Here is a 12,885-nt window from a genome sequence, read left to right as displayed (position 1 = left end):
TGGGGGTCTGCTTTTGGGGAGTCAGAGTGATCAGAGTGACGAGATGGGGGTGGGGGTGGTCTCCTGTCCTCGCCCAGTCTCGTAGACGCACAGCTACCAAGCAGCGACATCAGTGGAAATATTAAAGCCTATAGAATGAAGCCTAAAGAATAAAGCTGTACGGTGGAAGCACCGAACGTCAAAGAAGGAGAGGAAGATGAAGAAGAGTCTCCCTGGAATAAAGCCGGTCGGTCTCTGAAACAACAACAACTATTCTAGTCACAAAGACATATCATGACCTCATGGGCTTTGTAACGCCAAAGCAATGGAAGGAGTACTTTTACGGACTACGACAGAGTCTGGGGGACAAAGTCTGGGGAATAAAGTCTGGCGGTAATGCAACGCTCGGATGTCAACCGCCATAAAACAACAACAACAACAACAACAACAATAAAGTCTGGCAATAATGCAACACTTGGATGCCAACCGCCATAAAACAACAACAACAACAACAGACTTTATTTCACTCTGATCTGTGTTTTTACCTGAGGCTCAGGATCTGTCCAGGTTTGAACTGCTTTGGATGTTGTCCTCACAGAGCATCACCACGGAAGATTGTTTTCTTGTTGTTAGCTCCACATTATCTCCACATTAGCTCCACACTAGCTCCACATTATCTCCACATTAGCTCCACACTAGCTCCACATCACCTCCACATTAGCTCCACATTAGCTCCACATCATCTCCACATTATCTCCACATCATCTCCACATTAGCTCCACATTATATCCACATTAGCTCCACACTAGCTCCACATTAGCTCCACATTATCTCCACATTAGCTCCACATTAGCTCCACACTAGCTCCACATTAGCTCCACATCATCTCCACATTAGCTCCACATTAGCTCCACATTATCTCCACATTAGCTCCACACTAGCTCCACATTAGCTCCACATTATCTCCACATTAGCTCCACACTAGCTCCACATCATCTCCACATTAGCTCCACATTATCTCCACATTAGCTCCACATTAGCTCCACATTAGCTCCACATCATCTCCACATTAGCTCCACACTAGCTCCACATTAGCTCCACATTAGCTCCACACTAGCTCCACATTAGCTCCACATTATCTCCACATTATCTCCACATTAGCTCCACATTAGCTCCGCATTAGCTCCACATTAGCTCCACATCATCTCCACATTAGCTCCACATTAGCTCCACACAAGCTCCACATTATCTCCACATTATCTCCACATTAGCTCCACACTAGCTCCACATTAGCTCCACATTATCTCCACATTATCTCCACATTAGCTCCACATTAGCTCCGCATTAGCTCCACATCATCTCCACATCATCTCCACATTAGCTCCACATTAGCACCACATTAGCTCCACACTAGCTCCACATCATCTCCACATTAGCTCCACACTAGCTCCACATTAGCTCCACATTAGCTCCACATTAGCTCCACATTAGCTCCACACTAGCTCCACATTAGCCCCACATTAGCTCCACACTAGCTCCACATTAGCTCCATATCATCTCCACATTAGCTCCACACTAGCTCCACATTAGCTCCACATTAGCTCCACATTAGCTCCACATTAGCTCCACACTAGCTCCACATTAGCACCACATTAGCTCCACATTAGCTCCACATTAGCTCCACATTAGCTCCACATTAGCACCACATTAGCTCCGCATTAGCTCCACATCATCTCCAAATTAGCTCCACACTAGCTCCACACTAGCTCCACACTAGCTCCACATCATCTCCACATTAGCTCCACACTAGCTCCACATTAGCTCCACATTAGCGCCACATTAGCTCCACATTAGCTCCACATTAGCTCCACATTAGCTCCGCATTAGCTCCACATCATCTCCACATTAGCTCCACATTAGCTCCACACTAGCTCCACACTAGCTCCACATCATCTCCACATTAGCTCCACACTAGCTCCACATTAGCTCCACATTAGCTCCACATTAGCTCCACACTAGCTCCACATTAGCTCCACATTAGCACCACATTAGCTCCACATTAGCTCCACATTAGCTCCACACTAGTTCCACATTAGTACCACATTAGCTCCACATTAGCTCCACATTATCTCCACATTAGCTCCACATTAGCTCCACATCATCTCCACATTAGCTCCACATCATCTCCACATTATCTCCACATTATCTCCACATTAGCTCCACACTAGCTCCACATTAGCTCCACATTATCTCCACATTAGCTCCACACTAGCTCCACATCATCTCCACATTAGCTCCACATTATCTCCACATTAGCTCCACACTAGCTCCACATTAGCTCCACATCATCTCCACATTAGCTCCACACTAGCTCCACATTAGCTCCACATTAGCTCCACACTAGCTCCACATTAGCTCCACATTATCTCCACATTATCTCCACATTAGCTCCACATTAGCTCCGCATTAGCTCCACATTATCTCCACATTAGCTTCACACTAGCTCCACATTAGCTCCACATCATCTCCATATCATCTCCACAATAGCTCCACACAAGCTATCTCCACATTATCTCCACATTAGCTCCACACTAGCTCCACATTAGCTCCACATTATCTCCACATTAGCTCCACATTAGCTCCACATTAGCTCCGCATTAGCTCCACATCATCTCCACATTAGCTCCACATTAGCACCACATTAGCTCCACACTAGCTCCACATCATCTCCACATTAGCTCCACACTAGCTCCACATTAGCTCCACATTAGCTCCACATTAGCTCCACATTAGCTCCACACTAGCTCCACATTAGCCCCACATTAGCTCCACACTAGCTCCACATTAGCTCCATATCATCTCCACATTAGCTCCACACTAGCTCCACATTAGCTCCACATTAGCTCCACATTAGCTCCACATTAGCTCCACACTAGCTCCACACTAGCTCCACATTAGCACCACATTAGCTCCACATTAGCTCCACATTAGCTCCACATTAGCTCCACATTAGCACCACATTAGCTCCACATTAGCTCCACATTAGCTCCACATTAGCTCCGCATTAGCTCCACATCATCTCCACATTAGCTCCACATTAGCTCCACACTAGCTCCACACTAGCTCCACATCATCTCCACATTAGCTCCACACTAGCTCCACATTAGCTCCACATTAGCACCACATTAGCTCCACATTAGCTCCACATTAGCTCCACATTAGCTCCGCATTAGCTCCACATCATCTCCACATTAGCTCCACATTAGCTCCACACTAGCTCCACACTAGCTCCACATCATCTCCACATTAGCTCCACACTAGCTCCACATTAGCTCCACATTAGCTCCACATTAGCTCCACACTAGCTCCACATTAGCTCCACATTAGCACCACATTAGCTCCACATTAGCTCCACATTAGCTCCACACTAGCTCCACATTAGCACCACATTAGCTCCACATTAGCTCCACACTAGCTCCACACTAGCTCCACATCATCTCCACATTAGCTCCACACTAGCTCCACATAAGCTCCACATTAGCACCACATTAGCTCCACATTAGCTCCACATTAGCTCCACATTAGCTCCGCATTAGCTCCACATCATCTCCACATTAGCTCCACATTAGCTCCACACTAGCTCCACACTAGCTCCACATCATCTCCACATTAGCTCCACACTAGCTCCACATTAGCTCCACATTAGCTCCACATTAGCTCCACACTAGCTCCACATTAGCTCCACATTAGCACCACATTAGCTCCACATTAGCTCCACATTAGCTCCACACTAGCTCCACATTAGCACCACATTAGCTCCACATTAGCTCCACATTAGCTCCACATTAGCTCCACATTAGCACCACATTAGCTCCGCATTAGCTCCACATCATCTCCACATTAGCTCCACACTAGCTCCACACTAGCTCCACACTAGCTCCACATCATCTCCACATTAGCTCCACACTAGCTCCACATTAGCTCCACATTAGCGCCACATTAGCTCCACATTAGCTCCACATTAGCTCCACATTAGCTCCGCATTAGCTCCACATCATCTCCACATTAGCTCCACATTAGCTCCACACTAGCTCCACACTAGCTCCACATCATCTTCACATTAGCTCCACACTAGCTCCACATTAGCTCCACATTAGCTCCACATTAGCTCCACACTAGCTCCACATTAGCTCCACATTAGCACCACATTAGCTCCACATTAGCTCCACATTAGCTCCACACTAGTTCCACATTAGTACCACATTAGCTCCACATTAGCTCCACATTATCTCCACATTAGCTCCACATTAGCTCCACACTAGCTCCACATTAGCTCCACATCATCTCCACATTAGCTCCACATTATCTCCACATTATCTCCACATTATCTCCACATTAGCTCCACACTAGCTCCACATTAGCTCCACATTATCTCCACATTAGCTCCACACTAGCTCCACATCATCTCCACATTAGCTCCACATTATCTCCACATTAGCTCCACACTAGCTCCACATTAGCTCCACATCATCTCCACATTAGCTCCACACTAGCTCCACATTAGCTCCACATTAGCTCCACACTAGCTCCACATTAGCTCCACATTATCTCCACATTATCTCCACATTAGCTCCACATTAGCTCCGCATTAGCTCCACATTATCTCCACATTAGCTTCACACTAGCTCCACATTAGCTCCACATCATCTCCATATCATCTCCACAATAGCTCCACACAAGCTATCTCCACATTATCTCCACATTAGCTCCACACTAGCTCCACATTAGCTCCACATTATCTCCACATTAGCTCCACATTAGCTCCACATTAGCTCCGCATTAGCTCCACATCATCTCCACATTAGCTCCACATTAGCACCACATTAGCTCCACACTAGCTCCACATCATCTCCACATTAGCTCCACACTAGCTCCACATTAGCTCCACATTAGCTCCACATTAGCTCCACATTAGCTCCACACTAGCTCCACATTAGCCCCACATTAGCTCCACACTAGCTCCACATTAGCTCCATATCATCTCCACATTAGCTCCACACTAGCTCCACATTAGCTCCACATTAGCTCCACATTAGCTCCACATTAGCTCCACACTAGCTCCACACTAGCTCCACATTAGCACCACATTAGCTCCACATTAGCTCCACATTAGCTCCACATTAGCTCCACATTAGCACCACATTAGCTCCACATTAGCTCCACATTAGCTCCACATTAGCTCCGCATTAGCTCCACATCATCTCCACATTAGCTCCACATTAGCTCCACACTAGCTCCACACTAGCTCCACATCATCTCCACATTAGCTCCACACTAGCTCCACATTAGCTCCACATTAGCACCACATTAGCTCCACATTAGCTCCACATTAGCTCCACATTAGCTCCGCATTAGCTCCACATCATCTCCACATTAGCTCCACATTAGCTCCACACTAGCTCCACACTAGCTCCACATCATCTCCACATTAGCTCCACACTAGCTCCACATTAGCTCCACATTAGCTCCACATTAGCTCCACACTAGCTCCACATTAGCTCCACATTAGCACCACATTAGCTCCACATTAGCTCCACATTAGCTCCACACTAGCTCCACATTAGCACCACATTAGCTCCACATTAGCTCCACACTAGCTCCACATTAGCTCCACATTAGCACCACATTAGCTCCACATTAGAAGAACCCAGAACCACACGTCTCCTCAATAAAAATGTGATATATCAGACATTATTAGATATAAATTAAAACGTCTGGCGTTCCAGATTTAGCCCATGGGCCACCAGTTTGACACCTGAGAACTAAAACCATTGAGTGATTCTTTTGTCCTTAAAATCAATGTAAACAGAGCAAAGCAAAACGTTCATACATCATCTCATTATCAATTTCCCCATTGGAATAACATGGGAGGTTTCTGTCATCGCTACGGCAACGCCGTAACAATTATGACATGGGTGTGTCTGGCTTCTTTACTGGCCAAAATAGAATTTTCTTCAAAATTTGATACATTTTGGCAGAACTACATTTTGTGGTCTCCTTTCAAATAGCAATTTTATTTTAAATTCTTGGCTGCGCCGCATGTTTGATCGAAAAGTTGCAAAAGGCTCCGCCCGGCTGGGGCTGGGGCTCCGCCCGGCTGGGGCTCCGCCCGGCTGGGGCTGGGGCTCCGCCCTGCTGGTGCTCCGCCCTGCTTTCCTACCTCATGGTGTGGGTCCCTGGTCACTGACGGGTTCTTTCGTTAATTTTGAGTGTCTAAACAGTAATAATGTAACATTTTTGCATTACATGTTTATATGTCCTCCTGAGGGCCCATCACCCACAGAGGATCCATAAGGGGCCAGAGAGATCTGGGCGGCAGTCGACGGCAGGGGCCTCGACGACCAGATCTCTGAACGTCCCCTCTCTGGGGGGAGGAGCCTGAGCTCGTGCAGGAGGTGGAGCCTCACCTCCTGCACAGTTTGGGCTCTGGAACCATCTCCTCCAGAGGAGCTGGGGCTGGTGTGGACGGGGCCGGTGTGGGCGGGGCTGGTGTGGGCTTATAGCCCCTCAGCTCAGCCGCCACGTGTTGGAGTTCACCCTGGTGGAGAGTCACGTCCCTTCACCTTCGGGTGGGGGACATGTCTCTCACTGCAGAGGACACGGTCTTCTCAGAGTCCTTGGGAGGGGAACTGGACAGTGCACTGACCAGGGACTCTGTTGTTCGACTGGGGGATTCAACGCCCACGTGGACAATGACGGTGACTCCTGGAGAGGGGCGGATTCGTCCGTTTACAACAATAATGTTCCATTTGACTCCACTACACTGAGCAGCGCTTTAGGGTCTGTTTGAGCTTTAGGGTCTGTTTGAGCTTTAGGGTCTGTTTGAGCTTTAGGGTCTGTTTGAGCTTTAGGGTCTGTTTGAGCTATAGGGTCTGTTTGGAAGTGGCACAAACATCTGGATTGCCCCTTTTCTTACATCTGTGTGTTAGCTTTAGCATGTCAGAGCTAGTTTTTGTTTATTTCCCCGTGGTAATTCCCTCTGCTGACAGTAGGTGGCGCGCCAACACAAATCAAGCTAAACAACGGAACCAGAGCAAGTTTTAAGTTCTGTAAGGTGACTTTCTCTCCAGCAGATGGCGCTGTCTTCGTGGACTTGGCGTTCTGGCGCGAGCCTCAGGACACGGTCGTGGTCCGCGGGGGCGTGCTGAGGCTGGACTGCGAGGCGCGCTGGGATTGGCTCTCGACGGCCCTGGCCCCGCCCTCTCCAGCTCTGGCTCCGCCCTCCTTGTCGTGGCGTAAAGATGGCGTGGCGCTCGGATCCTTTGTGGACGAGCGGCGAACGCAGATGTGGAACGGAACGCTCCTGATCCAGAACGTGGTCCACGCGCGGCACCAGCGCTCGGACGAGGGGCGGTACCAGTGCATCGCCGCCCTGGAGGGCGTCGGGAGCATCGCAAGTCGCACCGCCAGGGTCACGGTGGCAGGTGAGGCTGGGCACGGTGGCAGGTGAGGCTGGGCACGGTGGCAGGTGAGGCTGGGCACGTGGCAGGTGAGGCTGGGCACGTGGCAGGTGAGGCTGGGCACGGTGGCAGGTGAGGCTGGGCACGTGGCAGGTGAGGCTGGGCACGGTGGCAGGTGAGGCTGGGCACGGTGGCAGGTGAGGCTGGTTTTAGTCCTGGTTTGGACCTGGTTTCAGAGTTGGGAGGTTCAATGTACAAACCAAATACAAATAGAATCAGAAACGTGACCCAGACCCAGACCCAGACCCAGACAGGGCGTTGGTCATGGATCTTGACCCTTGAGCTTTGGGCGTGTCATGTTTTCCTTTAGACGTGTTCTAGAGCCGCTTCTGGTGAAAGTTCTCTTCTTCACAGATCTGATGTGCCTGAGCCGCAAACACGAGTCACATCATTTATGTTTATGCAGAAAATTGCTTTTTGTTGGTGTAAAGACGTTCTCTGAGCGGTGACCCGTCGACTTAAAGGAGCGTGTAGTACACAATGTACACACAATGTACACACAATGTACACACAATGTACACACAAAGGTCTGATCTCTACAGAGTTCAGACTGAGCCACTGAACAGAGCGATACTTGGACCCAGTTCTCACTACTGGGTCTGAGGGTCCGAGGGTCCGAGGGTTGGAGGGTTGTTGTCAGGTGCTTGCTGTCGCTGTGTGTCCCTTGTACGAGCTCTAGACTCACAGCGACAGCACGATCTTTGTGAGCGAACACTGAACCGGTGGTGGCAGCTCGTAACTCCGAGTGAAGAACTGTTCACCCTTTGGTTAATGGTGCTTAGCCCACTGCTTCACCCTGTGACTTCAGATGTTCTGAAAGTAAAGTCATGATCTCTCTCTCTCCAGGTCCACTGCGTGTGCTCGCCCCCACTGACTCCACCTCCTCGCACCTGGGAGACTCCGCCCTCTTCAGGTGTGAGGTTTTGGGGGACCCGGCCCCTGAGGTCCGTTGGCAGAAGGACGGTCTGGACATGGACCTGAGGCGGAGTCCGGACTCTCGCCTGGCGCTGCTTCCTTCAGGCGCTCTGCTCGTGTCGGCCGTTCAGCCCAGCGACAGCGCCCTCTACAGGTGTGTCGCCCACAACGCAGGCAGCACCCGCACGGGCAACGACGCCACGCTACGGGTGCTCTCAGGTAACCACGCCCACATACAGGTGACCACGCCCATATACAGGTGACCACGCCCACATACAGGTGACCATGCCCACATACAGGTGACCACGCCCACATACAGGTGACCACGCCCAGGTACATAGATTAGAACATTGGTGAAATCAGCTTCACACAGACTTTAAACTGAAGGTCACATGAATGTCATTCAGTGAAAAGTGACTACAGAAATGGTAAAGACAAATAAAGACAATCTTAGCGAAAACTAAAGAAAACAAAACTAACAAACACTAACAGGGTATGAATCAAATCAATTTATTTTTTTTAAGGCCCAAAATCGCAACAACAGTTGCCTCTGAGGGCCACAGGGAGAAATGAATCAACAATGTCTGTGGTGGCGATGGAGTCAGACAATGTCTCTGGGGACAAGGGACGATGTCCCAGGTCCTCTGTCCTTAGACTCTCCTTCTGCAGGAAAAACTACAGAAAAAACCTCTTTGGGACAAAAGCGTATGTCCCTGTGTTAGTTCCAGTGAAGGAGGATGTGACTCTCAGACGTGAGGGAGACACTGGTGCTGGAGTCTCTCCTCAGGCAGATGAGGGACCGTCCACACGGGGCAGGGACACTTCACCAGGAGAGGGACATCTGGGTCCACAGGTCCTCAGGAGTGAGACAAAGAAGGCGGTGAACAGTTTGCAAGTGGAATTAAAAAATAAATATTGTTTGATAGAATAAGTGGGCGTGTCCCTCATTGGTCCAGGCGTGTTCCATGGTAGAAAAAGCTTCAGTTGTTTCATCTGGACTCAGTTAGAAAAAATAGACGTTTCGACTTCATCCAAAAGTCATTGTCAATAACAACGGGTTATTGACACTCTGAACCCTGCTGTGGTGGGCTCTGGACCCTGCTGTGGTGGGCTCTGAACCCTGCTGTAGTGGGCTCTGAACCCTGCTGTGGTGGGCTCTGAACTCTGCTGTGGTGGGCTCTGAATCCTGCTGTGGTGGGCTCTGAACCCTGCTGTGGTGGGCTCTGGACCCTGCTGTGGTGGGCTCTGGACCCTGCTGTGGTGGGCTCTGGACCCTGCTGTGGTGGGCTCTGGACCCTGCTGTGGTGGGCTCTGGACCCTGCTGTGGTGGGCTCTGAACCCTGCTGTGGTGGACTCTGAACCCTGCTGTGGTGGGCTCTGGACCCTGCTGTGGTGGGCTCTGAACCCTGCTGTGGTGGGCTCTGGACCATGCTGTGGTGGGCTCTGAACCCTGCTGTGGTGGGCTCTGAACCCTGCTGTGGTGGGCTCTGAACCCTGCTGTGGTGGGCTCTGAACCCTGCTGTGGTGGGCTCTGAACCCTGCTGTGGTGGGCTCTGGACCCTGCTGTGGTGAGCTCTGAACCCTGCTGTGGTGGGCTCTGAACCCTGCTGTGGTGGGCTCTGAACCCTGCTGTGGTGGGCTCTGAACCCTGCTGTGGTGGGCTCTGGACCCTGCTGTGGTGGGCTCTGAACCCTGCTGTGGTGGGCTCTGAACCCTGCTGTGGTGGGCTCTGAACCCTGCTGTGGTGGGTTATAAATAGGTCTGTAGTTTAACAATAGGTCGGGATCTAGATGAGTCTTTTTCAGAAGAGGTTTAATGACGTCATGTTTGAAGGACGTGGAACATAAACACTTTCTACTGAAGTATTTATTATATTAAGAATAGAGTCTATAATTAGGGGGAGAATGTCTTTGAGGAGCTTGGAATGGGGTCTAGGACACAAGTGGAGCTTTTAGAGGACATAAGGGCTGAAGTTCTCTCTCTTGATCAACAGCTGTGAACCTTTCTAAGTTTACAACTGGATTTATCTGGGACGTTAGATTTACAGCTTGGGCTCGTTCAGGGCAAATAGAGGGAGTAATTTCATCTAATTTATCTCTGATTGTTTTTATTTTATTATTAAAAAATAGGAGGAAATCATCAGAGCTAAGTGTAGCTGGGAGTGAGGGCTCTACTGCTGTGACAGTTTGTTAGCCTAGCTACAGCGCTGAAAAGGAATTTAGTGTTACTTTTGTTGACTTCTATTAGAAGTGAATAGTCTCTGGTTCTGGCCTCACACAGAGCTGCTGACAGGACAGGAGCAACTTTTCCTGCTTTTAGGGATTCTTCTGTGTGAGCGACAAAATAATCCCTCTAACTTTCTAACTCTTTGTTTATGTGAACGCAGTTCTTGGTTGTACCAGGAGGAGGCGCTTTGACCTAATGACCTTCTGTTTTAACGGAGCTGCAACATCAAGAGCAGACTTCAGAGAATTCATGGTCAAGTCGACAAATTGATCACTTAAACTGGGACTAAAACTGTTCTCAGCAGGATCACATGACATGATCACATGATCACATGACATGATCACATGATCACATGACGTGATCACATGACGTGATCACATGACGTGATCACATGACGTGATCACATGACGTGATCACATGACATGATCATATGACATGATCACATGATGTGATCACATGACGTGATCACATGACATGATCATATGACATGATCACATGATGTGATCACATGACGTGATCACATGACGTGATCACATGACGTGATCACATGACGTGATCACATGACGTGATCACATGACACAATCACATGACACGATCACATGACAGGATCACATGACACAATCACATGACAGGATCACATGACACGATCACATGACAGGATCACATGACACGATCACATGACACAATCACATGACACGATCACATGACAGGATCACATGACATGATCACATGAACACATGACACGATCACATGACAGGATCACATGACATGATCACATGACACGATCACATGAACACATGACACGATCACATGACACGATCACATGACAGGATCACATGACAGGATCACATGACATGATCACATGACATGGCACTGAATATTGGCTCTATTATTTCCTTGAACTTTGAGATAGATTTTTTCAGATATTGTCCTTTTCATTATAACTTTATTTTGTGGGACTGGATGATCTTTAAGAATAAACTGAAAGGTAATTATGAAATGATCTGACAATATAGGGTTTTGAGGGAGGACAATGAGGTCACTAATCTCTGTTCCATACGTTAGGACAAGATCCAGAGTGTTCTTGTGAGTGTGAGTCGCTTTATTTACATTCTGAGTGAAACCAATGCTGTCTAACAAGGCGCTGAAGGCATTACTGAGAGAGTCATCACTCATGTTCACGTGGATATTAAAGTCTCCAACTATAACTATTTTATCCCAGGCTAACACTAAGTTTGATATAAAGTCAGAAAACTCTGTTAAAAACTCTGAATAGGGACCAGGAGGTCGGTAGATAACTATGAACAAAACTCCTTTTGGTTTTTCATATTTGGACATGTGATTGACACATGAGGCTTTAAATGAGTGAAATGCATTGTTAGTTTTAGGGCTCATGAGTCGCTTGAGTGTGAGATCACTGCCACACCACCACCTCGGCCTGTGCTCCTGGCAGTCTGAAAGTTAACATGGGTGGGTGGGGTTAACATGGGTGGGTGGGGTTAACATGGGTGGGCAGGGTTAACATGGGTGGGGTTAACATGGGTGGGGTTAACATGGGTGGGTGGGGTTAACATGGGTGGGTGGGGTTAACATGGGTGGGTGGGGTTAACATGGGTGGGTGGGGTTAACATGGGTGGGTGGGGTTAACATGGGTGGGTGGGGTTAACATGGGTGGGTGGGGTGGACTCATTTAGTCTGACGTAGTCGTCTTGTTGAAGCCACGTTTCAGTTGGAGCTGAAGATCTATGTTATAGTCACTAATTAATTCATGAACTAAGAGCGATTTGGAGGAAATTGCTCTAATGTTTAGCAGTCCACATTTTACGTGTTTATTCATTTGTATATTTGTGTCATTTGTGATTGTTATTTTCCTTAAGTTATTTGGTCTGACGCCTGAAATAGTTTTTCTGAGATGTGACTTTTTGGCATTATTTGTACGAGGGACACGAGGGACACGAGGGACACACACAGTCTCTATCTGTCTTGAATCTGAACACTTCACATGTGACAGAGAGGGCAGGAGTTCAGCGACAGAGGAGCATCTTAAACTGCTGCTCTGCGCCCGGGGCACAGTGTGTTGTCATAAACAGTGTGTTGCTATGGAAAGTGTTATTACTAGGGATGTCCCGATCTGATCACGTGGTTTCAGACTCGATCAAAATGTCCAGTGTCAGATCTACATTTTACTCTTATTAGTTTGATCTATACATTTCAAGCTTATTATTAGTCTCTCACCTCCGTATAA

The 12,885-nt window shown here is 48.4% G+C and overlaps 1 protein-coding gene across 1 annotated transcript in view; it reads left to right on the top strand.

Annotated features, from left to right (window-relative positions):
* Positions 1 to 12,885, top strand: part of LOC140368259 (netrin receptor DCC-like) — a 124,593-nt gene that overhangs the window by 102,196 nt on the left and 9,512 nt on the right. Inside the window, exons 2-3 of the mRNA XM_072455222.1 lie at positions 7,113 to 7,463; positions 8,346 to 8,633. Of these exons, the coding sequence (XP_072311323.1) occupies positions 7,113 to 7,463; positions 8,346 to 8,633 (639 nt within the window). The remainder of the gene's footprint in view (positions 1 to 7,112; positions 7,464 to 8,345; positions 8,634 to 12,885) is intronic.

This window comes from Eucyclogobius newberryi, unplaced genomic scaffold (assembly GCF_026437365.1).
Source record: "Eucyclogobius newberryi isolate DKJ021-1_F unplaced genomic scaffold, fEucNew1.0.hap1 SCAF_2, whole genome shotgun sequence".
NCBI classification, from domain to species: domain Eukaryota; kingdom Metazoa; phylum Chordata; class Actinopteri; order Gobiiformes; family Gobiidae; genus Eucyclogobius; species Eucyclogobius newberryi.
The sequence above is the reverse complement of the archived record's forward strand: the minus strand, read 5'-3'. Positions and strand labels throughout refer to the sequence as shown.